Here is a 23330-nt window from a genome sequence, read left to right as displayed (position 1 = left end):
GTTTGGTGACTGTATGAAGAGCGTGCATGTGCCTGTAGTCATCTGGTGGGAGGAGCTTAGGACAGAGAGGGGAGGGCTGCAGGAGGAGGGTGTATATATAAATCCTGCTTGGTATCTGCCTACCCCAGCTTTAAACAAGTATTTCACCAACATAAAGAAGGCCCTCACATACATCTCTGCAGTACAAAGATGCAAAAAAACTTTTGAAATGGGTGACACATGACCAGAAAAAAAATTGAGAGGGTGTTTTTTTGTGTTTTTCCTACTATGCAGGAAGCAGTGAGGCACCCACTTCCTGTTCACAAACTGCCATTACAGCGAATGGGGCATTGAAATACATTTATGAAAACATTTTAGGAAAGAAATAGGCAGTGCACTAAGTACAGCCTGTAGTACAGCCCCAAGAGCCAGCAAAACTCCACCAAATTACATAACTTTAAATCAAGGGGGGGGGTATCTAGGCACTGGCTATATGGAGGAAAGTCTACCACAGTTCATGTACACATACTACCCACATTGTTTTGATACAAAGCTGGTTAAATATCAGCTAAATATCCCTTTATTACAAAAGTACTTGAACAGTTTTAAAATAAAGTTCTGCAGTTATGGATGTTGTTTGAACAAACCCACCAGTGAATCAAACAGGTGGAAAGCTGCACTGAGCATTGCAAAAGAGTTTAATGTTTTATAAAACCTTAATTATAACAAAACTGAACAGACCATCCCTGATATATGAAACTTAAAAAGAATGGCACATATAGTTTCCTGACCTAAGTAGATATTGTCACAGTATTTCATTGCAGGCTATATTCCCAGGTAGTGTTAAATATCACACAATAATATAATAATAAAAAAACTGTGAATGTAAAAATCTGTCTCGCTTCCTGAGATACAAAACTTACCAGAGCAGAATCTCTTTGGTCATTATTTTAAACACGAGGGAAGATCTCTCTGCAATAAGAGTTTGTATAAATAAACAGTTTATCTAGTATTTCGGGTAAAGGACCCTGGCAATCTGCCCATCAGCCCTCTTAGTGTCCAGCCACTTCCCACAGAGGAAGATGGTGGTGACACCGTTGGCTGTGTTAGTGACTTCCACACGATCCAGCAGCCAGCCGGGGCTCAGACCGGAGTTGTCGTGCTCCACCCGAACTTTCTGCAGCTCTCCCATGTCCAGCATTTCCAGCAGGAAACGGTCCGTCTGCTCGCGTTCGAAAAGGTTCCGAAACTTCTGCCGCAGCTGCCGGCGGCCTGAATCTCCATTGGAGCCGTAGATAGTGATGAAAACATTGGCATCTGTGCCTGCTCCCTTCTCATCGCCCGTGATGACGATGATTTCGTACTTGACGGGCACCAGGCTTCGAGCTTTACTGGCGAAGCTCTCAATGGATTTCGCACACTCGAAGGTCATGAAATCATCCCTCTTTGGAGAGAGCGGGACGTGGGCATTGCAGCTAAATACATACCTGAGAAGAAGGATAAATATGATTTGTTACCAAAAAATGGCGTCCACATGAACGTAGATGTGGGTCACTGAGCAGTAATTTATGTCTTACTTGTTTCCTAGTTCCCTTTCTGTGATGACAACCTCCTCCACATGCCACAAAACCTCCCCCTTTACTTTCTTTCCATCCTTGGGTGTGTGGCCGAGGCAGATACCAGCGATGTCTCCCAAGTTCTTTGATGAAAAGTCAAACCTGTCAACATTTCCCCTAAAAAAGAGAGAAAAATTAAGCATGTTAGTGTCAGTAGCTGTTCCCTTAAATTGGCCCACATACTTTAAATTCATGTCAGTGCTAATTTGTTCTGGATGGTGTAATGTCATCATGGTGGAATTGCAGCACTGGTTGTAGCTCAAGTGCTTGGTGCTGGTGGGATTATCATAATAAGAGTAAAAGTAGAATTAGAGGGAGAGAAAGCACATTTCTTTGAGCTTTTTCATGTAAACAAGTTGCAGCTCATTAAGTTAATCTTGCGCCAAGTACCTACCGCAAGAACCTCTTCTTCTTTGAGGAGTTCTCCATTACGAATTCTTTTGATCGGCCCTTCTTCCCCTCAAGAACTATCCAGGCATTTTCTTTGGTTTCAGTGTCTCCAGTTGTAATACAAATTTCGTATTCTTTTGGAGAGAAAACAGACAGTTAAAGAAAATGGTCTCAGTTGTTCACAAACAGACATGTGCACCAACAGAACATATAACCTACATAAAGATGCCTTAGCATAGAAATATATGCAGTAATTTAAAGTTATAATCTCTAAGATTTCCATGAAATCAGTCCCCATTTTTCATACTATTTATGGTCTTTACAGTCTTTTGTTAAAATTATTTATCAGGAACATTAAGTAATTATCTTTCTATATAGTACTAATCATTGTGTGGCTGCACTGTAAACTGAAACACACACTGTATTACTGACAAAGTAGCTCCTAAATGAGTATTCGCTGGACTCCAAAATTCTGGGACCTATAGTATCACACTACAATCCACCGTGATCAGAACTTGGAAAAAAAAAGTAAAAGTGCAATGGAACAGATTTCAAGTTGGAGCTGCTGCACAGAAACCTTTGGCAAATTCCATATAGTCCAAATTTGCAGAGATAAACACACCTGACGTCACATCAACACGGCAGCGCATACAGTAAACTGAGCAGAATTGATTATTTTACGTTATGTGGTGTTTCGTGCTTTAACAACATTGTAGCTGCCATTTCTATTTCCATTCAGATGATCTGTGCTTGATAGAAGTATTTGCCAGCATGCTCATCTCCGTCTCCATCCACACACACACACAAAAAGAGGTCACAGCAACTTCATGCTTTTGGCTGTGGTGATTCACACTAATATGCTCGGCACTCGCTTACACATTTTTGAGCTGCTGTATGTTATTTTAATGAGCAAAGACGAGCCAAACTGTTGACTTTTTTAGACTCCCTTTCTCAGTGCTAAAGGTGCTGGGATCATTGAACTGGGACACATTTAGATCGGAAATAGGGAATATTGACTCGGAACAATCTACTTAAATTAAACTGCACTTGCTGTTACCATGGTGACCACAGGTGTCGCCAAGTAATACAGAACTGAAATCTAAAGGATTACAACTTTGGACACAAGATATGTCTTATGTGACGGCCTTACTCGTCTTCTCGTTGAGGTCCAAGTAGTCGTTGTTAGCGCACGCCAGTTCTCTCATTATCTGTCCATCATCGTCATTCTTGGCAAGCCAGCGATCGCAGGGGAAACGAAATGTTTTGTCCATGATCTCATCCTTCACATCAATGTACTCCAAGTGCCATCCTGGAGCAGGACCTGAGTGGAATGGGATCGGGAAACAAAAAAAAATTAGATACATAATAAATGTTGTCAAGAATAATGTGACAAGATGGATGCAGGAATCTTTTAAACCAATAAGTAAAAAGCTGCGTCACTGCTTCAGGCTTCCTATGAGCCAGACAGCAATGTGTCAGTTGTTAATCTTTGACAGCAGATCCATTTAGTCATCAACTGTTTCATCAAAATAGAAGTGGGGACTCAGATATCTTCCGTTATGTCAGACTAATGTATCTGTGGCCAGATTTATTTTGGGTTGAATGGCTGTAACTTAATTTGTTACTTAAAATTCATTCATAAATTCATTTACAAGGCACATTTCACAATGCCAGTTACAAAGCCCACTATGCAGGGTGACTGTTCATCCGAGGGCTGACCTGAGTTGTCGTGCCAAACTCGCACTTTGGAGAGTTCTCCCATGCTGAGGATATCCGAGAAGCGAAATGTGTCCACCTGCTTGCGCTCAAACTTGTTGGACTTGTTGCATTCTTTCAATGCCAGCGTGCCCGTGTCTCCGTTCTCTCCGAAAATGATGATCCACACGTTGGCATCAGTGCCTGCCCCTGAGAAGGACAGGAGAGAGTTAGAAAAAAACAATATGAATTTCGACTTCCCTTGAACGCCTGTCCGGTTAAACAAAGAGCAATGCAACAATTGTTAGCTGGGCAATATACTGTATACATTATGTTTAGAATTATCTCTAAAATCAGAATTCTTAATTTTTACAGTAAAGCCCAAAAGTCTTTTTAGCAAAGTTGTGATGAGGATATTTCTCATTCCCTTCATTAAGATACAAGCAAAGAACACATAGAAAATGTACAATGCATAAAAACATCAACAAGACAGAACAAAATGGACTCTTCAGACTGAATTCAATATTTAGCTTGAAACATGGAATTGTACAACCAAGCTTTAGACATGTCTTTAATGCAACCTGGTGTATACACCATAACATTAGTATTGTAAATCTCATATTGTCTGCCCAAGAGAGTTCAAGGTACTTTGCTGAAGTTGTTTTATTTTGAAAAAATTGCATTTAATAGTGTATAAATATCTCCTGTATATTCTGGTTGTATTTTAGTAAGGAGACTTCTGAAAAATAAATATGAATGATCATTATAACCTTGCTAAAATAACAAAGTTTAAAGAGGCCTAACACTTTTGCACAGTAATGTATATTATTCTGACTAGACTGCATGAAACTCATAAAATTGTTAACTACAAAAAAAATGCACTTGACCTCATTTGTGCCGATTATAAATTCAAAAGTGCTTGCACTTTGTTGTAGCTCTTTTAAACTGCAATGCAGCTTAACTAGTGCAGGGATTTCCTGAATTGCCAATAAATACCAAGTTTTCAAAGCCCCGAGGAAAGTGATCAGCTAACAAGCGGACACACTATGCATGGAGGAAAATGAGCAGCAGAGAGAGCTGCACTCTGTGACTCAGACAGCACATCTGTAATCCCTCTGTGTTTTATTATTTCATTACAGTGTGTCAGACACTTAGTGAATGTGTATTAGGTGATGGTGAGCACAAACCTTGCGCAGTCTGCAGCATGTCTTCAATGATGTGTGTACACTAAATTAGAAATCTGATGTTATAATCAACAGCCCTGTCATTTAAATGAAATTAAGAGTTGCACTTTATGTTGCTGTTAAATGATGACTGTATTGTTATGTGCCTCCCTGTATGTACGTGCTTAACATTCAATGCCTCGTCACATTGTACATGCAGATCATCTCATAATGATCCTAAAGGAGAGCATCACTTCATGTGCAGCACGTTATTGGCTACATGCGTGTGTGTGTGTGTGTGTGTGTGTCTATCAGCCTGGCTCATTATTCCTCCCGTAGCCTCAGTGGTGGCGCAGGGCTACATCTTAGCTCCCAGTAACAGCCAAGGGCAGAGAGCAGTCCTTTGAAGTCGGCTCAGACTTCTCGCCATGCTATCGTATTGATCAGCAGCCCTACTGAGCTACAGAAAATACCGCATGAAGAAAAGAGGGAGCAGAGCCATGTGGAGGGTTTCTGAAGAGGATTTCTTTCACTACCACATTTGAGTTAGACATGAATTATTCTAGCTTTGCTCCTCCTGGAAAACATAAACGTCGGCACAAGGACAGGTCAAATGATCCACTTTTAAAAACATTTTTTTCCTCCACTGCAATGAGAAAACTTCTCTCTAATCCCAACAGATGAACTGCACTTAACACTTTGTGTGAATCTCGTAGATATTATTTGTGAACTTCCTCTTGTTGTAACGTGCATAATGTTTGTTGAAGTAGTCGTGTTTCTAATGTGATGTTAGCATCTGTCTATGCTTGATGTTGCTGACTTGCCCACCTGCTGTACATGAAGCAAGTTTCGCCAACCTTGGCCGTACAGTCATCAATAAATGATTGATGACTGATGAGGAGCTGTGTAACATAGCCATGAACTCCACCTTAAGCTTTGGATAGTGGTTGGAAGAATGTGATTACAGACATAAATCACCTCTACAAGGTCATAGCGCTAATTTGGTACAATAGGGGAGCTCACTCATCTGAGAAATATCAAGCCACCATCTAGTTTGAACTCATTTAAGCACCTGTAGGTTGCCCTCAAGTGCCTTATCTTGAAAGAGTTCAGGAAACAATCAACAGAGACGTGATTGCAAGGTGGACCCAGGACACACTTGACAGATGAAATGTCTCATCTGACATTTGAGTCCTTCAGGATCCCCCAGGGAGAGCTGGAGGATGTTACTGATGAGAGAGGACATCTAAGCTGCTCTGCTCACGATCATCATTGGATTTGACCTGACGCTGACCCTGAGATGAAAGGATGGATGGATGATGTCAGTATTCCGAATAGATGGACTTGAAATGGCCTCATCTGTTGAATGTGTTCGAACCTGGGCAAAAATTATAATATATGTTGTGGGGACACTCCCCCTAATATTCAAAAATTCTCAAAACATTCTCCATAATGTATTTATAGAAAATATCAAGAGTATGAATTTGTTATGCTATGACAGAAAACCATGCCCCAGTGTCTGAAATAATTATTAATGTAATAATTAATGTATTTAATGTAATCATAATCAATAAAAAGATTACTAAACTGCCATTACTATTACCACTAGTTCTAGTATTACAGGGTATTGCAGTTTTATGTGTGGTATGTCCATGAAGCTGCTCCACGACTGCTGTGGGTACAATCAATGTCAGAAAAGTCATTTTTTTGTTAGTCTGTTGAAAAATTTTTTGTACACTTAATGCTTTGGGTGTTTTTTTGGAAATAAATCACAGTTGCTGTTTATGGACTTCGTGTGATTGTCTTTTTCCTTTACCCTTCAATTATTTGTCACTACCCTCATCCTCTGAGCCTAGTCAGGGAACATAACACTCTGTTTTATTACTTATTTAAATGTATTAAAAAGCAGAAAAACAGGCTAAATATTAGTGTTACATAAGCAATATCAATGACGACTGTTATAGTTTTTGTAAAATTTTTGTTATTCAAAGTACAATTCATCATAAAAAAGACATTTAAAATGTATAGTAATGTCATAAAAAGTAAAAACATGTCGATTGAAAATGGTCTCCTATCCCAGTGTTAAATGTTGATTATATTTACATTCAAATAAAACTACATGAAAACACTACCAAAAAACACAGTCAACCTGTGACAATGAGTCAGAAATATAAAAAGCTTTGTTTTAAGCTAAAGAGGCTTAGAACTACTGCTTTACAGTATGGCTGATAATGTAAGTACAGAAAAATACACGAAGCATATCTAAATTTTCACATAAATGTTTGCAATGACCGGCATGTACTAATTTTCACAGGGAAAGAAAAAGAAAAGGTCCTTCTCTGACTGTAACATGTAGCTACACATTCACTGTTATTTGTTGGGATTACCTGATGAACTTAATGAAACATTTTTTAAGAGTCAGCTGACAGCAGCCAGCATGTGTTGAGGACTTACCTGCACTATCACTGGTCTTGACTTGGACTATATAGGTGGTGAGCTCCACCATCACCTCCTCGTCCACGACAGCAGCCATCTCACAGATCATCGTTCTCTTGGGTCCACGTGTCTTGGACAGCCACTCCTCATAGGTGAACACAGACACCTCCTCTGTTGTCAGGTTACGCATGATCACCTGGATACATGGAGATAGCTCTTTAAACGTTATATCGCACTTAACTCTTAATGTCATTCAAAGTCCTGACATTGATTATTTTTATGATCCACTGTCACAGTGAAAGAAAAAAAAAATCACTGGAGAACTAATGCTGCTTTTTGACAATCATGAGCCGGCTTAAGTTTGCCCTGTCAGCCTATCTCTGCAGGGATTTGCATTTCCATTACAACAGGGCTACCCGCTTGAAGGTGTGTCTTTATAACTGATGAGGGCTTATCTTAAAAGCAGCGAGCATAGTCCCCTGTGTGTGTTTTTTTTATGTGTGTATGTTTTTCCAGCAGGCAGGTAAAAGAAGTTTACCTGTTTGAGGTGAGCTGTTTGCAGAGGTGCAGTAAGAGCCTGGTGTCTGCAGCCCGTAAACATCTCACTGTGGCTGTTTCTGCTTTCACTCTCCTCCCTACTTGCTTTTGAAAATACTGAAGTATTCAAAATACTACTAAAATACAAAAAAATCTCAACGCAAGTACTTTTAACAGTGCACGACAACTTTCTGGACAAATCCATTAATAGTACTTTGTCCAAACATAGCACAAAAATTGCAACTATTACAAGTGCAGACAATTTTGTTTAAAATACTCAAATGGAATTAAGCAAATGTTCCCATACCTCGACATGCTGTGAGGCAGTTTGTGTGTAGTAAAGCAAACATTTAAAACTATAGGAATCATTCCTCATTTTAAAAACTTCAAACATGAACCTGAGATATGGTCATGGGTGTTCTGGTGGGGAATCTTCATCTGCATCTGCTGCAGTAGCCATAACTCACAGTGCATAACCAAAACAGGAACACTGGAAAATCTGCACCAGACTGCATGGCAATCTAATAGGTGTCAACCTCATGAATGCATGGGATCACCAAAATTAGGGTTTATCCTTTTGGCACCATGAATGTTCAAAAATTTAATGTCAATCCATCAAACAGTTATTTCAGTCTGGACCAAGGTGGTAAATAAATAATAAATAAATAAAGGTTCTGTCCCACATTGTCATATTATGGACACTTATGTGTATGAAGACAAACCCTGCCTCTGATCATTCGTCCTGGGAAACATTTTGTTGCTAGACAAAGACTGAGCTCAGGCAGCCACACTTGTATTACCTCTCCACTCTGCATATTTATTTGGCCCGATTACTATGCTGGCAGTCCGCCCGGTGCACTGTTGTGTCCATTTCAATACATAGACCCAGCAATCCATAAAGGCAGCACATCTGCTTGTGATGCTGAACACACAAGGCTCTGTGCAGGGTCAAGTCAAGGAGATGTTCGCAGTCGCTGAGTCCCAGGCACGGACGGACAGGGCTCGGTATTGTTCCTGACTGCTCTGCTGCTCTGCAGGCATGGTGCCTTTACCAGAGAGGACATTTGCATAGGAAATGTGTTCTGTTTCATTTGGCCTCAAACATCAGACTGAATTTGGAGGTGAGCAGTGATGCTGTCCTCACAGGGTCAGCCAGAGAGCGAAAATACTGAACCATTTGGGGACACTATGTTTATTAATGCAGTCCATTATATTGCTGGACTATGTATTAAAAATTGTGACATTTAAACTACCATAAACCAAGTTACACTAAAAGGAAATTTGGGATGATTTTTTTTTCTATCTTTCTCTACTGAGTACACAAACACACACTGCTCATTACTGCGTGTGTGTGTGTGTGCCAGAAACAACAGCATGGTGAATAAAATGGGTCAATATGCTCACTCCAGGAACTCTGGGCCCTGGTGTGTGTGTATGAGTCTGTGTCTTTGTGGGTGGGTGAATCATTGACCATTCTCCTGCAGGCAGGGATAGATGTGTGTGTGTATTTGTCTGTGTGCTGTGTGATATAATAGATTGAATGATCCTGTGACCTACAGCACACAGAGCCAGCATAAAAACACAAACCTGTGACTGCTTTGTACTATTGATTTTTGGAGAAGCTAACAGTTACGGTTCTGTGTTTTTTATGCCCCTGGTTTTATGTTTTATGGACAAGAGCTGCAATTTCTTCTTCATAACCAAATACTATTAAAATCATTGTAAATATCCTGAACAGACATCTCCTGATATATACAGGTTAGACAACAATATTACAATTGATGCAGCAGAACCAGAGATGTTATCCATGTTATTTCATGTATTGTTCTCCCCAGTTAATACCTGTTGTCTACATTATCCTCACTGCAATTTAACAGTTCAGTAAAGTACACTAGTAATGATTAATGCAGCCTCGAGCTGCTAGCCTCAAGCAGAGATGAGGAGCAGGTCTAGTTTACTGCTTTCTTATGCTGCACCTCCATATTTGTTTTATGAGCCACAAACGGCTTTATAACATATTTTCCATATGTGCAGCAATAGCCCTCAAGACCTCTAAACATACATTGACGTGTAATATCAGCTGAGTTCTCCTTAAAAGTGAGCTGACCTGATCCAGGAACCAGTCAGGCCGACTGCCCGTGCCATCAATACGAAGCCTCATTTTCCTCAGTGGAGCGATGTCATCAATTTCCATGTTAAAAGTGTCCTCCTGACCGCGCTCAAACCTGTAATTCACCACACAAACAAAACAGAATTTACATTCTACAGCATAATGAAATTCTGTCTTTATTTTACGTTGTTTTCCGCTGGCCATATTTGGCTACCTGTCTTCATTCTTCTGCAGCAGCATCTCCTCTGTGCTGCCATTGGCTCCAAAAACAGACATGTAGATCAGGGTGTCTGTTCCCGCGTTCTGCACGTCTCCTGTTACCACGGTCACCTCGTAAATAATCTGATGTGAAAATAGAATATAAGATAAGATATTTTACTTGATAGATTTTTTTTTTTTTATTTATATACTCACATAAGTACTACACTGGTAGTATCTCTAAAACTCCACTAGACGAGGATTTGAATTTATCCTCCATCCATTACATCCATTAGTCAATATCAAATGATAAACAGACATCTTGTTTTTACAATAATACAGTTCAAACAGCAGCAAGTCATGGAGGGGTATGATTAAAAATAAGTTGTAAAATTGTGAGATTGTAATGTAGAAACATTTTCTATTTCTAATGCTAAAAGAAACTCTGACAATCATTGATGATAAAAGTTATTTTAAGGAGGCTACTCATCATTTCTAATCTTATTTGTAATGTGACTGTGCATAACTTTAACTCACATTATTGAAGGGCCAAAAATTTTAAAAGGGCTCATAAACATAGTGGTGTCAAAGACATTCCCCAAATCAGCCAAGATAAGCCCTCATAAATATCACAAACCTTTTAGACACATCTAATACCAATAAATCTACCTTCAATAAAACCTTTTTTTTATATCAATAGTGTAGTGAATCATATTTTTAATTCTGAGATTTGAGTGTCATAGCACAACAATATCCAGCATCTCCAGTAAACTGTATACATACAGGAGAAACGTCACATGTTCTCTGAGGCATTTGGGAAATTTTGGAAACCTGAACTGTTCATAGCTACCCTGTAGTGACTAGCTCCTTATCCTCTGCTAGTAAATACCCCAAAATGGCTGTTTTGTTTGGAATGGTGGTTGCAAAGAAGTTAATTTTACGAGTGTTGAAGATAGATTCTGTTCCTGCATGTGATTTATGGTTAAATGAAATGGCAAAACACATAACATCTGGAGAGTCTGAAATTCACAACACATTGTACTAATGAAGCAGCCTTTGCCCACTTGTTACATATGATATGCAATGCCTATTGGCTTTCTGTTTTTCTTTGTTTTTTATGCTGTAAAAAACATAAAAAACAATGTTCGGCATTTTTTCAACAAATCAAATGTTTATGTCTTGTGGTAAAAGACAAGGGGTAAGAAATGTCCCCTCTCAAATGTATCTGCATATTTGTAACAGGCTGGATGGTGATCTTTCAGATACTCTTGTCTTGAAGTTAATTTAAAATCCCAAATAAAACAAGAGATTTACCACATTTAAATGTATTTATTTAAAATGACAGTTCTGATGTAGACTTTCCACACAATTCCATTGGTTTCATTAGTGACAGTCTGAAACTGACTCGTTATCATTATATTGTTAATTTGATTTAGCTGTGATGTTTGCGCTCTGATCACTTTGCTGTCACCAATGTTCTCCCATTTACATACCTGCTGGGAGATGGAAATGGCCTCTGCATCCAGCACGTTGAATACTCTAGCAGTCAAACCATCTCCTCGATCTTTGGCCAGCCAGCACTTGCAGGCAAAGACATATTTGACCCCTTTGGTTGGCACAGCAACAGACAGCTCATCAACTAGCCAGCAGCTTTCAGGAGTGGCCCCATCGTGACCGAGCTGCAGAGAGGGCGAGAAACAATCACTTCAGGCAATGTGGGCGTATTTTTCTGCATTTTCATGTGTGTGTGGATGCGCTAGAGTACACAGTCATCACTGAAACTCTAAAAGCTCAACCCCCTCCCTCACCTCGACCTTTTTGATCTCCCCCACGTCTGAACCGTGGGACTGAAAGCTCTCCAGAGAGCCGGCCTCATAGCCCTTCTTCCCATCCGGCAGGTCCAGCCATAACCTCTCTGTCTGGCTGTGATTGGCCCCGACGATGATCACGTAAGCCCTGCTGGTGGTGCTTGCATCCCGCTCCAGTCCAGTACAGATGGTGATGTGGTATGGTATGACTGCACAGGAAGGGCACAACACTTATTCATTCATGAGAGCAAGGGATTATGTAAAGATGTCTGTGTTAGAATATTAATGACCAGCATTCACAGAGGAAAGATTTTTCTTACTCGGGAGCTTGATTTCTTCTTCGTTCTTCTTTTTACTCTTTTTGTTCATGTTACTGTCAACACTCTTCACTGTCAAGGCTGAGTTCTTCTTTTTGCTATTTAGACTCTCTCTTACTCCTTCATAACCCTGAAAGAACACAATGCCTGTAGTGTAAAGCACTTTGAGTGGTCGCTAAGACTAGAGATACGCATCAAAAAAGCACTCCATTTATCCATTTGCAGTCCATTTACCTTAACATAGAAGACTCTCTCAATACGTCGGTCTTCCCTTTTCCTGGAGAGCCAGCGTTCACATAAGAAGAGAAACACCTCTTCAGTATCTACGTCAACCACCTCTACCTGGTCCAAGTACCAGTCGGCACTCATCATACTGTTATCATGGCGGATTTTTATCTTGAAAACCTGTCCGAGGTCAATTGCTTCTATAGTGAACTTATCCACCTGCGGATATAAAAATGTGACAATAGGTGAAATAAAAACACTTGTATAATTATATAGTTTGTACTTTTTTTATGTGATATATTTCCTGTCATTCTGTTTTTTATTATAAAGCTGCTCATTGGAATATTTGTCTATCCTTACTTCAGTGGATAATACACAAAATACTTTCTTACAGATCCTCGCTCAAACTTGTTGCTGTTTGTCTCCGACTTGCTGAGCTTCCTCTCCCCAGTGTCCCCCAGGTCCCCGTAAATCGTGAGGAAGACATTGGCATCGGTGCCGCCTCCGTACACATCACCTGTCATCACTGATACTGTGTATGTGTGAGCTGTAGTGGGGATGATGATCACAGACAAGCACACGGGGGAATCGGTTAGAGGCAATTGGCGGAAAACGGAGTGAAAAGAAAGCAATTTTCCATCGCTGCTTGATGCCACTGTCACAACAGAGACTCACTCAGGGATTAAAAAGGACCTTAAGGGAAAAGTGTCTAGTTTCCAAACTAATGCTCAGAAAGGTGGGGAGAAGACAGTACCGCAGCAGTGAGACAACATATTTCTGTATGTGTGTGTGTATAAACACTGGTGAATGTGATGCTTGTCTGTGTATGTTAACATACTCTCCAGGGCATCTTCCACCTCTACTTCTGTGATTTTCAGGCTTCCGTCTCGTGAAAGTTTCTCAGTGATGATGTCAGAGGGCACCAGCTCTCTCACGCATTCTCCATCATCCTCAGACTTGGCAAGCCAGCGTTCACACGGGAAGATGACAGTCTCTGAACCCTTAAGACGCAGAAAGAGAGAAGGAGAGAAAAACAGAGAAAAAGAGGGAGAAAGAGAGAGAGAGAGAGAGAAAAGCAAAAGAAAAGAAAACAAACAAAGCTACAATTTCATTTGTGCGTTTGAGAGGAGAATGGACACAGTGTTGGCCTTTGAGCATCAGTTCAGTATGAGAAATATAAAATATAAATGAAATTACAGCAGTGGACTACCCTCATCTGTCTGTGAGGAGAACACCTCCACCTACTGACCAAACATAGTGCTTGTGTGTGAGCAGAAGCTGCAGTGGTGGATGAGGTATCTGAAAGCCATACTTGAGTAAAAGTACAGATATCTTACCAGAAAATGACTTTGATAGAGGTGACAGTCACCTGTTAGAATATTACTTGAGTGAATATCTTAAAGTATTTAATGTTTACTGTACTTAAGTATCAAAAGTAACTTTAGAATATCAAATGTACTTAAGTATTGAAAGTACAAGTACAAGTAAATGCTGGGAAGGATTATGAAGCTGATGTCTTTGTAAAATACATCACCATAAAAAATGAGGCCTACATTACAGTTGAGGAAAACCAAGATCTTTTTCTTTTTACAACTTAGAGGATTTATAAAACAAATTTCAGTTTTTCCTTCTCTCTCATTCCTTAATTCGTCTATCTGTCCCTTCCTCTCTTCCCTCCCTATTTTGTGTTAAGTATCTAAAATGCATAGGGAAAATGTAGTAGAGAAAAAGTATTTTACTCCACAGCAGGGAGTACCTTTCCCTTCCTGAGCAGTCGTCTGATCTCCACTCTGTCCAGATGCCAGCCTGGGTTGATCCCACGGTTGTCATGGCCGATCCGGATCTTTTCAATCACATCCCCCACATCTTCTAGCTGCACGGAAAGCAGAACATATCACCAATTTAACCCTTTGAAACCTGAGCAGATTGGATTTATTTCTTTCAAAAATATGGGAAAAAGTTACATGGTAAGAGTTACGACAAAAAATTACCTGGTATTTAGCAAAAAAAAATTAACAATAAAACAGTTAACAAACAAAAACTACTACTACTATCCCTACTTTTTAAATTATTATCAATTTCTAATAATGTCTCCCTCTCTTTCTCCTTTTAGAAACTATTTTCAGATCATTTTCATGTCTCCTAATTTCTTGTAATTTGTGGGACATCTCTTGCCAAATTGCTCAGTGCATTTTCAGCTGTGTTTTGAAAAGAAATCAAACCAGTTTGCTCGGTATCAATTATTTACATGCATGTGAAAGGCGTATGAACGCAGCATGAGAAAATTGATTTTTTAAAGGGTTAACACTGGATTCAGTGCTGGATTCACTGCAGTAAATACATTGATGGCCTTGCTATTCTTCACTGGCCTGGTCAGCCGAGTTTGATGAACGCACCAGTTCTACCTATTTATCTTTCATGACTAATACACTGTCACTGTACCTCAACAATAAACATGTCCTCGGCTCCTCTCTCAAAGTACATCCTCCTCTCCCTCTTGTTCACACACAGAGACTTCTGCTGGGTGCACACTGCATCTCGTCCGTAGAGGACAATGAAGACATCTGCATCTGTGCCGGCTCCAAACACATCACTCGTGAAGATTTTAATTTCATAAGGAACAACTACAAAATGAAACAAAAAATATTACAGATGATTTGCATCAAATGACAAATATACATTCATTTTGATGTAAACTGTCATGCGGTGATCATTTACATGGTGTGTAAAGCTCTGTCTGAAGAGAATTAGGGAAAAGGTCCCTGACGATGGCCCCGTCATCCTCCCCTTTATCCAACCAACGACCGCAGGGGAAACGCAGTTTCTGTCCAAGAGACGGGGCATCAATCTCCACCCAGTCAAGAAACCAGCCTGCTGATCCTCCTCCTTAAATATTAACACACATTGTTGTGATAACATATGCAGACCTATCTTGCATTATTTACTGCACAGGCAGGAAGTCTGTCCTACTGTACCACAGTTGTCATGTCCGACACGCAGCTTCTTCAGCAGTGCAATATCCACAGCTTCCACAATGAACTCATCAATCATCCCCCGCTCAAACTTATTCCTATGAGTCTTTGAGGCCTTCAGGTTAATTATCCCTGTAGATGCACACATCACATAACAATTTCATCATTTAAATACAAATGCACACAGATAAAAATAGAGTGTGATCGTCTGGAGCTTCACCTGTGTCATCTTTGGTGCCGTACAGGATCATAAACACATTAGCATCGGTTCCTGCATACTTTTTGTCACCGGTTTTTATCCTTACTGTGTAGGTTGTTGACATGGCTGTGATAACAGGAAACCAGAATAAATTACACATGGTAATCCTGTGATTATCATTCCAATTTATTAATTTAAAAATGATTCTTCAGCACCTCGCTTCTCTTTTAAGGCAGCCATAATGTTGCTCTCACCTTTCTGTTCCAGGCCGAGTGTGGCTTCGGAGTCCTCCTCATCATCATCATCCCCTTTCTTCATAAAGGCCTCATCCACAGGAACGAGCTCCCTGGCAAGCTGTCCATCATCCTCATCAACAGCCAGCCAGCGTTTACAAGGAAAAAAGTACCTTAAGACAACGGATAACAAAAATATGTTATGTGCAGTTTGCAGTCGGCATAGTTACAATATCAAGATCTCTGTTTAGTTTCTACTGTTCGATGTTGAGTACCATTTTTCACCACACAGTGGAGCTCTACAGATATTTTATGTGCAAAGGCTCTGTCTGCTATCTAGGATGATGTTGTTCTGTGAAACCTGTTGCAGTGAGTTGGTGTCTAGAATGACACAGTAAGGGGTTTATAATTTCTTATCTATGAAATAAATGATTAAATTTTCATTAACTGGTTTCTAAAGGGCTTTGTGAGAAGCACAGTTACACGTCTGAAATTAAAGTGCTGATGGATCTCTGCTCTCTAATAGGGCTTCAACAACTTATCATTATATTATTTTCTCAAATAACTGATGACCTGTTTGGTCTATAAAATGTCAGAAAAAGGTGAAAAATGTCAATCAGTGTTTTCCAAAAGATTCATTCCCAAGAAATGTGTTTTGTTGTTCACAACCCAAAGATATTCAGTTTATGGTCATAGAGGAGTAAAGAATCCAGAAAAAATATTCACATTTAAGAAACAGGAATCAGAGAATTTAGGCTTTTTTTCTTAAAAGGAATTACACAAAACTATTAATCAATTAACCCAATAAGTTGCTGATTAATTTTAAAGCTGATAACTAATTAATGAATTGTTGCTATTCTGTTTTCTAATGTCATCATGACTTACGTGGTGTCATCTTTGTTGTCTACAATTTCCACTCTGTCCAAAAACCAGCCAGCACTGGCCTGACTGTTGTCATGTCGGATCCTCAGCTTCTTTAGGACCCCCAAGTCAACAGCTGTGATGTTGAAAATATCCTCCTGGGTCACATGTGAACAAAACAGTCACAAAAGGTTAAGAAATGTCAAAGGTCTTAGTTTATCAGTCCAGGAGAGCCTCATTACTTGTATATTTGATCTGTATTTTACCTACAAGGAGCCTTAGATCATTATTTTGTTAATAGAGGGGATTATAGTATCAGTGATGACAATCATGACCATGTAGAACAAATACAAATAATCAGGTGAAAAAGATAAATCTACAATACATTCTAAACAGTGGAAGAATAAAGTGTCTGTTTTCACCCTGATCTCTTTATGCTAAATTAAACTAAACTAAGCTGAGCTAAGCATCTCCTGGCTCTAACCTCATAATTAGCCACTAACTCTCTGCAAGAAATTGACTAAGCATATTTCCCAAAATGTTAGTCTATTCCTTTCATACATAAAGTTTATATTAACACTTAGATTATCACATTAAATGAGCACATCTAGAAATGACAGAAACAAAGTTTACCTTGCCTTTCTCAAATTTGTTCAGGTTGTTTCCCTTTCTGAGCTGCCGCTCCCCCGTGTCGCCAATCTCTCCATAGATGTTGACGTAAACATTGGCATCCGTCCCAGCTCCCCACATAGTCCCAGTAAATACATGAACCTCATAAGAGTTCACTGAGAGAGAAAACACAGTTAGACACAGTTAGAAAGTGCACATCATTGCACCTGATGTACCTAATTTGCTATTAATTATTAATTTCACACGCAGAGCAATACTTAACCCACAAGATGACCATCTCTAAATCAATAAGTCATACCTTGTTTGCCTGGATTCATAAAGATTTTTTTTCTCTCAGGCCTCCACAGAAAACAGCAAACATATGAATTTATGAATTGATCGGGATCTTTTTTCAAACTCGTGGGATAAGTCTCATTTATCCTGCTGTCTGTTCAATACCTCCCAAAAACATGCATTTTTGCTAAAACCTTAGGCTTACTATTTAAACTGAAACTGAAAGTGAAACTTATCCATACTCTCCTCAAAGCCAAATCCCAATACTAAAGTTGTGTTTTTTCAATGCAAAAATGTTTGGAAGGTACTGAGCATACAACTGGATAAATTAGCCTTGGATTACACTACACAAGTTGGTTTTCTGCCCCTCCCTGCACTGTACATTATTTGTTATTTGTGTATTTTAAAAAAGGGGGTAACACATCATTACTAACCGATTTACAAATGGTCATTTTGTGGGTAAAATATTCCTTTAAGGCCTCTTCTGTAATAACACAGGCATTTTTGTAAACAGAATTTCCCATCCTTTATTGCCTCACACACTGTGGCATTTGTAAAATGATGGTTTTGTTCTGAATGTCTGATTGGTTGTTTTTGTTGTGACACCATCAGCAGAAATGCCTACTGTTATAACTACTGTATTTCCTCGATTAAAAGCACATACTGCACTCATTTATGAAGCCATGCAAGCTACTGCATTGTCAACAACATGGTCCTGCAAATGCTTCACAGTGAAATGCCTTGTGTCAATGACTGAAGGGATACTGTCGACAGAAACAATATCAGAGGGCGTTTTCAAAGTCGTAGGGGCGCAGGGGGGTTGTTAGTGCTGCACACTGATACCGTCATACACTGTATAAACCGGTGATATTCCAAAATGGTATGAAGGTATAAAGATACCGCTAGCGAGGTTAGAGCCAAAAACATGTCTGTCATTACATGAAATGTCACCTCATTGGTGACACCTCATAAAGAAAATGTGATGCACACTCTCAAACCAAAAAGTTAAGTTTCCCTTTTACAACAGAGTTTCTGAAAATCTTCACCCTGGACAAATATTTTGCAAAAGATCCATTTTTAGTGACGTCAAACAGTTTGCCTCTGGACAAAAGGCCAATAGAAAAAGAAAAGCTACGTTTTCAAATGTATGTGCGTACATGCAGATAAGGACAAACCATCTAGCCTCTGGAAGCAAATAACAGTGCGTCAACACACATTACCTTAATGCTCTACTTACCCTCCAGGTCTTCATTGTCCTCAGTCAGCAGCTCAACCACAATCTCCCCATCCTCCTCATCCCTGGCCAGCCAGCGGTTACAGGGGAAGGTAAATGTCTCCACCACTTCCTGCAGCTCCTCAACAAACTCCACCTCCTCCTCCTCTTTCTTCTTCTTTTTCTTGTCCTTCTTCTTGTCTTTCTTGGTGTCCTCCTTCTTCACCTCAACCTGCACCATAGCCATCGTCAGCCTCTTGATGTCCACTGTTTCCAGGAACCAGCCGTCTCCAATTCCCTTTCCATCATGGTAGATACGCAATTTGTAGATCTTTCCGACATCCAGAGCTTCAATCTGGGTAGTAGATGTAAAAATTTGGTCAAACCAGAGACCGAAATCTGCTGCTTACATTGACAAAACACGACTTTTTACAGACCCTGAAGATCTCAGTGGTGCCACGTTCAAAATTGTTGGAGCGACTCTTGAGAGCGAGGACTTCGGTTTTTCCCTCATCTCCGTAGATCTGACAGAAGACATTGGCGTTGGTGCCACCTGCACGCACGTTCCCTGTGACCACTGTTACTTCATAGTTGATCACTGTTGTGACAGGAGAAAAGATAATGTAGAGCAGAGAAGTATACTGCATGTGTGTGTGTGTGTGTGTGTGTGTGTGTAAATTCACAGGAATGTATATATAAAGGTATATGTACATATGGATGTGTGTGTGTGTGCTTATATGTACGTGAGTGTGAGAGTGTAATTATGTAAGTGTATGTATGTTTGAGCTGAAGATCATGAATGAATTGAGGAGTAACTCATAAGGTTATACTTCTCCTCCTCCTTTACAATTATGTAGGATCTATTTTTTTACTAGAATCTATTGTGTGCAGATTATCATCCATTTCAATTATTGTCATTTGCTTAATTTTTTTGTTTATTTGTTTTTCATGTTCGAAATTAAAAAAATATGAAACCAAACTCCAACTCATGATCACTGTTACTGTGTCTAAATTCTGACTTAAAAGTACTTTTAAAGTTGTTTTTATTTACATTGCTCTATTTCCAAGATCTCACTGGGATAGATCTCAACCTCCACTTTCCCATCAGCCTCATCTTTACAGAGCCAGCGGTGGCTCGGGAACATGTACTGCGTCCCGTGAACTGGTACAGAGATCTGCACACTGTCCAGAAACCACCCAGCCCGCAAGCCCTCATTAGTGTGACCAATAAGGAGACGGTTGATCTGTAAGAACAGAGGACATCGGAGGATAAAACAGATTAACGAAAGACAGATAAATATCTGAACCATAAACTCTGTTGACTATTAAGTGTACTCATGTGTGAAGCACTTGCCTGTCCAATGTCAAAAGTGTCAATGGTAAAGATGTCAGTCTGTCCCGTTTCAAAGTAGTTCCTGAGGTCATTGTCGGAAACTGCCAGTATCATCTTGTTAGTATCACCCTTCTCCCCATACAGCTTTACAAACACCCTGGAGTCTGAGCTGGCTCCATTCACACTGCCCGTCTTGATCGCTATGTGGTAGCTGACATCTTGTGGGGATGAACAGGAGAAAATAATGTAGTTTATAAGAGCATTAAAGATGTGTTGCATTTTTTTAGTAAACTTAATCAATCTTTTTAATGTTAATTATGCACTTACTGAAGAGAAGCAGGCCATCTCCAGCTGGGACTAACTCACGAACAATCTGCCCATCATCTTCATTACGATCCAGCCACCTGAAGGAAAACATTAATTGAATTTTATAGTTGTAAACGTAGGTTGAGATCAACCCTCCTACCACGTTGCTTATAAATGTATAACTTATGGTTTATCTAAACAGATTTAGTTTACACAAGGTAAAGGTGAGAAAAATTAAGACCCAAACATTAAAATACAGTGGCTGGATGCTTAGCATTTTAACAATTCAATTTAAGTTTTTGCTTAATGCATGAGCTTTAATTTAAAATCCATCAACATTTCAAATAGCCAGAGAGTGAGTCCTACACAAGTCTGATTTTTCAAGACCTGCTCCCAAACTGGTTCAACAACAAAATCTATAACCTGTCAGATTGTGCATCAAAGCATCAGTCTCCCTTAAAAAAATATTGACTTCTGTCAGTTGTTCAAAGGCTAGGTTTGGGGTTTCGGGGCTGGATTATGGATGCTAGTGGATCACAGAATTCTGTGTAATGGCACCAGGAGGTGCAATACCGCACCCACCCCGCCACCAACACGTATGACCAATTAGTTTCGCAAAACCGACCCAACAACAAGATCTGCAGCCCAACCCGAAATTGCAAATCCTATAATAACTGTATAAAAAATTTAATTTGGCAGCATGTTTAAAGTGATTATTTTAGGAAATTTTTATACATGTGAAACATACACAAAATATATTTTAAAACAAAGGTAAATTCAGAAAATAAAAGTAATTAATTTTAATTAAGTAATGTTCTCATAATCTACAATTAGCGTCTGTTAGTAATGCATCTAATTGAAGCAGCTTTTATATTCCAGATGGTGCAGAAGAAAGAGCTCAAAAGGAAATTAACATTAAAATAATGAATTAAATTATTATTTTCATTTTATTTTAATATATAGTTTTTATCTAACATCCACTGTCTGACCCTCATGTTCTTTGTTTAACCCAGAACTGATTAAGTCAAGAAATTAAGCCAAAATACCATCTGCGAATCATCTTTTTCCCCATCTGATGCAGGACTCTGTCCTAAGATAATTTAACATCATAGGGAAAATAGATCTCCTCAAACTGAATAAGATTTACCGGAAAATGATTAACATAACCAATACAAATAAAACAGAACATGCAAAACAACAGTTTCACATTGTCTAATGAGGGATGCTACCAAGCCTTTCCTTTCAACAGCACAGACGGACTGACAGACAGACAGGAAGAGCCTCATTCCAGATGAAACACTGCACCTCAGCCTTGCGGTTTGGATCCAGTTACAGAAGGAGAGAGTTGGCTGACTAATGTGCATTTAGTGCCGATTTGTAGCGGCAAACTCATCCATCAGTTGCCTAACTACTTAAACACATGCCACTGGAGAACTAGCGAATGTGTGGCCGATTTGAGTCTTTTAGGGCTGTTTGGACATTTTTGTCCAGCTGTTTGGTGTTTTGGTAGGTTATTGAGTAAGGAATTGTGAAGAAAACTTAGCATACAATTCTTCGTTGCTGAAAATTAGATGAAAGGGTAAAAACCAAACTCATAACTGTACAACAAGTAAGTTGACCACTAAAGACTAAAAACCTGAAGCACTTTCTGCACAACCAAAACTTGCATTTTTTCTCTTCATTGTTTTACAGATTAAACAAACAAGATCTAGCATGTTGATTAGCCCTTTAAAACAAAGGGTGGCATCACTTTTCTTGTGCTGCTTTCAGTTGCCTTTCACAAGTATTTCACCTTTGAGCCCAGATTGGTTAAATTTCTTTCCAAAACATGGGAAAAAAGGCAATGAGCAGCTTTGTAAGAAATGATCTAAATATGTCCAGAAATTAGAAGATTTAGAAAATTATTATTTTTTAAAGAAGCTAGAGACAAGTGTCTAAGGAAAAAGAGAAAAAAAGCTAGGGATAATTGTATTTAGAATGAACGTAATTAGATATTCAAAATTATGTTCCAAAGTTCTTATAACTTTTAAGCACTGTTTCCCGGTCATTTACTTGTTTGTTTTATTTTCTTTTTCGTTTTTTGTTTGTTTGTTTGATTTGGTTTTTTCTTGTACTTTTTACTATTTTCTTGCTAATCTGGGGGTCATTTTTTTCTTTCTCATCGCTTTCTTTCCATGTTTTTGACAGAAACCAGGCCAGTTTGTTCAGGTTTTGATGGGTGAATGAGCTTCAGAGGTGCTGGAAGGTGTATTTTTTTTTTTTATCTGGGAGCCATACTTGCTGTTTCTCTCTATTTCAAGCTAAGCTAACTGTCAGTTGCATTGTGTGTACCATACAGAAATATGAGCGTTATTGATCGTCCTTTGAGTTAAGTGTAAAGTATTAGTGCCTTGCCTGAAACAGGGGAACTCAATGGCCACACTCTCCGGCTGGCCTTCCTCCCTGACCATCACTTTATCAAGGAACCAACCGCAGCCTCCACCACGGCCATCATGACCCACACGTACTCTGCGCACCTGGCCCAAGGACACGGACTCGATGAGAAACTCATCGTGCTGAATGGAGACAGAGAAAACTGGTTAAAGATCTTTCCCAGATTATTTATTTATTTTGTGTGTATTATTGTTGCACTCACATTGCCCTTTTCAAATTTGTTGACATTGTTTTTGCTCATAAACATGAGTCTCTCCCCTGTGTCACCCAGGTCACCAATAATATTGAGGAAGACGCTGGCATCGGTGCCACTGCCACTGACATTGCCAGTGCAGATAGTGACACGATACTTAATCACTGAAAGAAAAAAAAAAAAAAAAAAACAGGCAACCCATAGAATTCA

General features: G+C 39.4%; 1 protein-coding gene across 1 annotated transcript in view; it reads right to left on the bottom strand.

The window, feature by feature from the left end:
* Nucleotides 1-23330, bottom strand: part of loxhd1a (lipoxygenase homology PLAT domains 1a) — a 37103-nt gene continuing 13773 nt past the window's right edge. The window contains exons 14-42 of the mRNA XM_088071331.1: nucleotides 23130-23284; nucleotides 22889-23049; nucleotides 20516-20592; nucleotides 20210-20406; nucleotides 19907-20099; nucleotides 19293-19453; nucleotides 18880-19210; nucleotides 17373-17524; nucleotides 16764-16897; nucleotides 15900-16051; nucleotides 15667-15771; nucleotides 15450-15578; nucleotides 15193-15360; nucleotides 14917-15098; nucleotides 14231-14347; nucleotides 13313-13475; nucleotides 12867-13021; nucleotides 12484-12693; nucleotides 12253-12379; nucleotides 11933-12141; nucleotides 11618-11803; nucleotides 10141-10268; nucleotides 9924-10041; nucleotides 7298-7475; nucleotides 3705-3890; nucleotides 3136-3306; nucleotides 1990-2119; nucleotides 1557-1712; nucleotides 1-1466 (exon numbers count right to left, since the gene is read on the bottom strand). Coding sequence (XP_087927457.1) covers nucleotides 986-1466; nucleotides 1557-1712; nucleotides 1990-2119; nucleotides 3136-3306; nucleotides 3705-3890; nucleotides 7298-7475; nucleotides 9924-10041; nucleotides 10141-10268; nucleotides 11618-11803; nucleotides 11933-12141; nucleotides 12253-12379; nucleotides 12484-12693; nucleotides 12867-13021; nucleotides 13313-13475; nucleotides 14231-14347; nucleotides 14917-15098; nucleotides 15193-15360; nucleotides 15450-15578; nucleotides 15667-15771; nucleotides 15900-16051; nucleotides 16764-16897; nucleotides 17373-17524; nucleotides 18880-19210; nucleotides 19293-19453; nucleotides 19907-20099; nucleotides 20210-20406; nucleotides 20516-20592; nucleotides 22889-23049; nucleotides 23130-23284 — 5012 coding nt within the window. The 3' untranslated portion in view covers nucleotides 1-985. The remainder of the gene's footprint in view (nucleotides 1467-1556; nucleotides 1713-1989; nucleotides 2120-3135; nucleotides 3307-3704; nucleotides 3891-7297; nucleotides 7476-9923; nucleotides 10042-10140; nucleotides 10269-11617; nucleotides 11804-11932; nucleotides 12142-12252; nucleotides 12380-12483; nucleotides 12694-12866; nucleotides 13022-13312; nucleotides 13476-14230; nucleotides 14348-14916; nucleotides 15099-15192; nucleotides 15361-15449; nucleotides 15579-15666; nucleotides 15772-15899; nucleotides 16052-16763; nucleotides 16898-17372; nucleotides 17525-18879; nucleotides 19211-19292; nucleotides 19454-19906; nucleotides 20100-20209; nucleotides 20407-20515; nucleotides 20593-22888; nucleotides 23050-23129; nucleotides 23285-23330) is intronic.

This window comes from Plectropomus leopardus, chromosome 20 (assembly GCF_026936395.1).
Source record: "Plectropomus leopardus strain MGB_pleo_1.0 chromosome 20, ASM2693639v1, whole genome shotgun sequence".
Classification (NCBI taxonomy): domain Eukaryota; kingdom Metazoa; phylum Chordata; class Actinopteri; order Perciformes; family Serranidae; genus Plectropomus; species Plectropomus leopardus.
The sequence above is the reverse complement of the archived record's forward strand: the minus strand, read 5'-3'. Positions and strand labels throughout refer to the sequence as shown.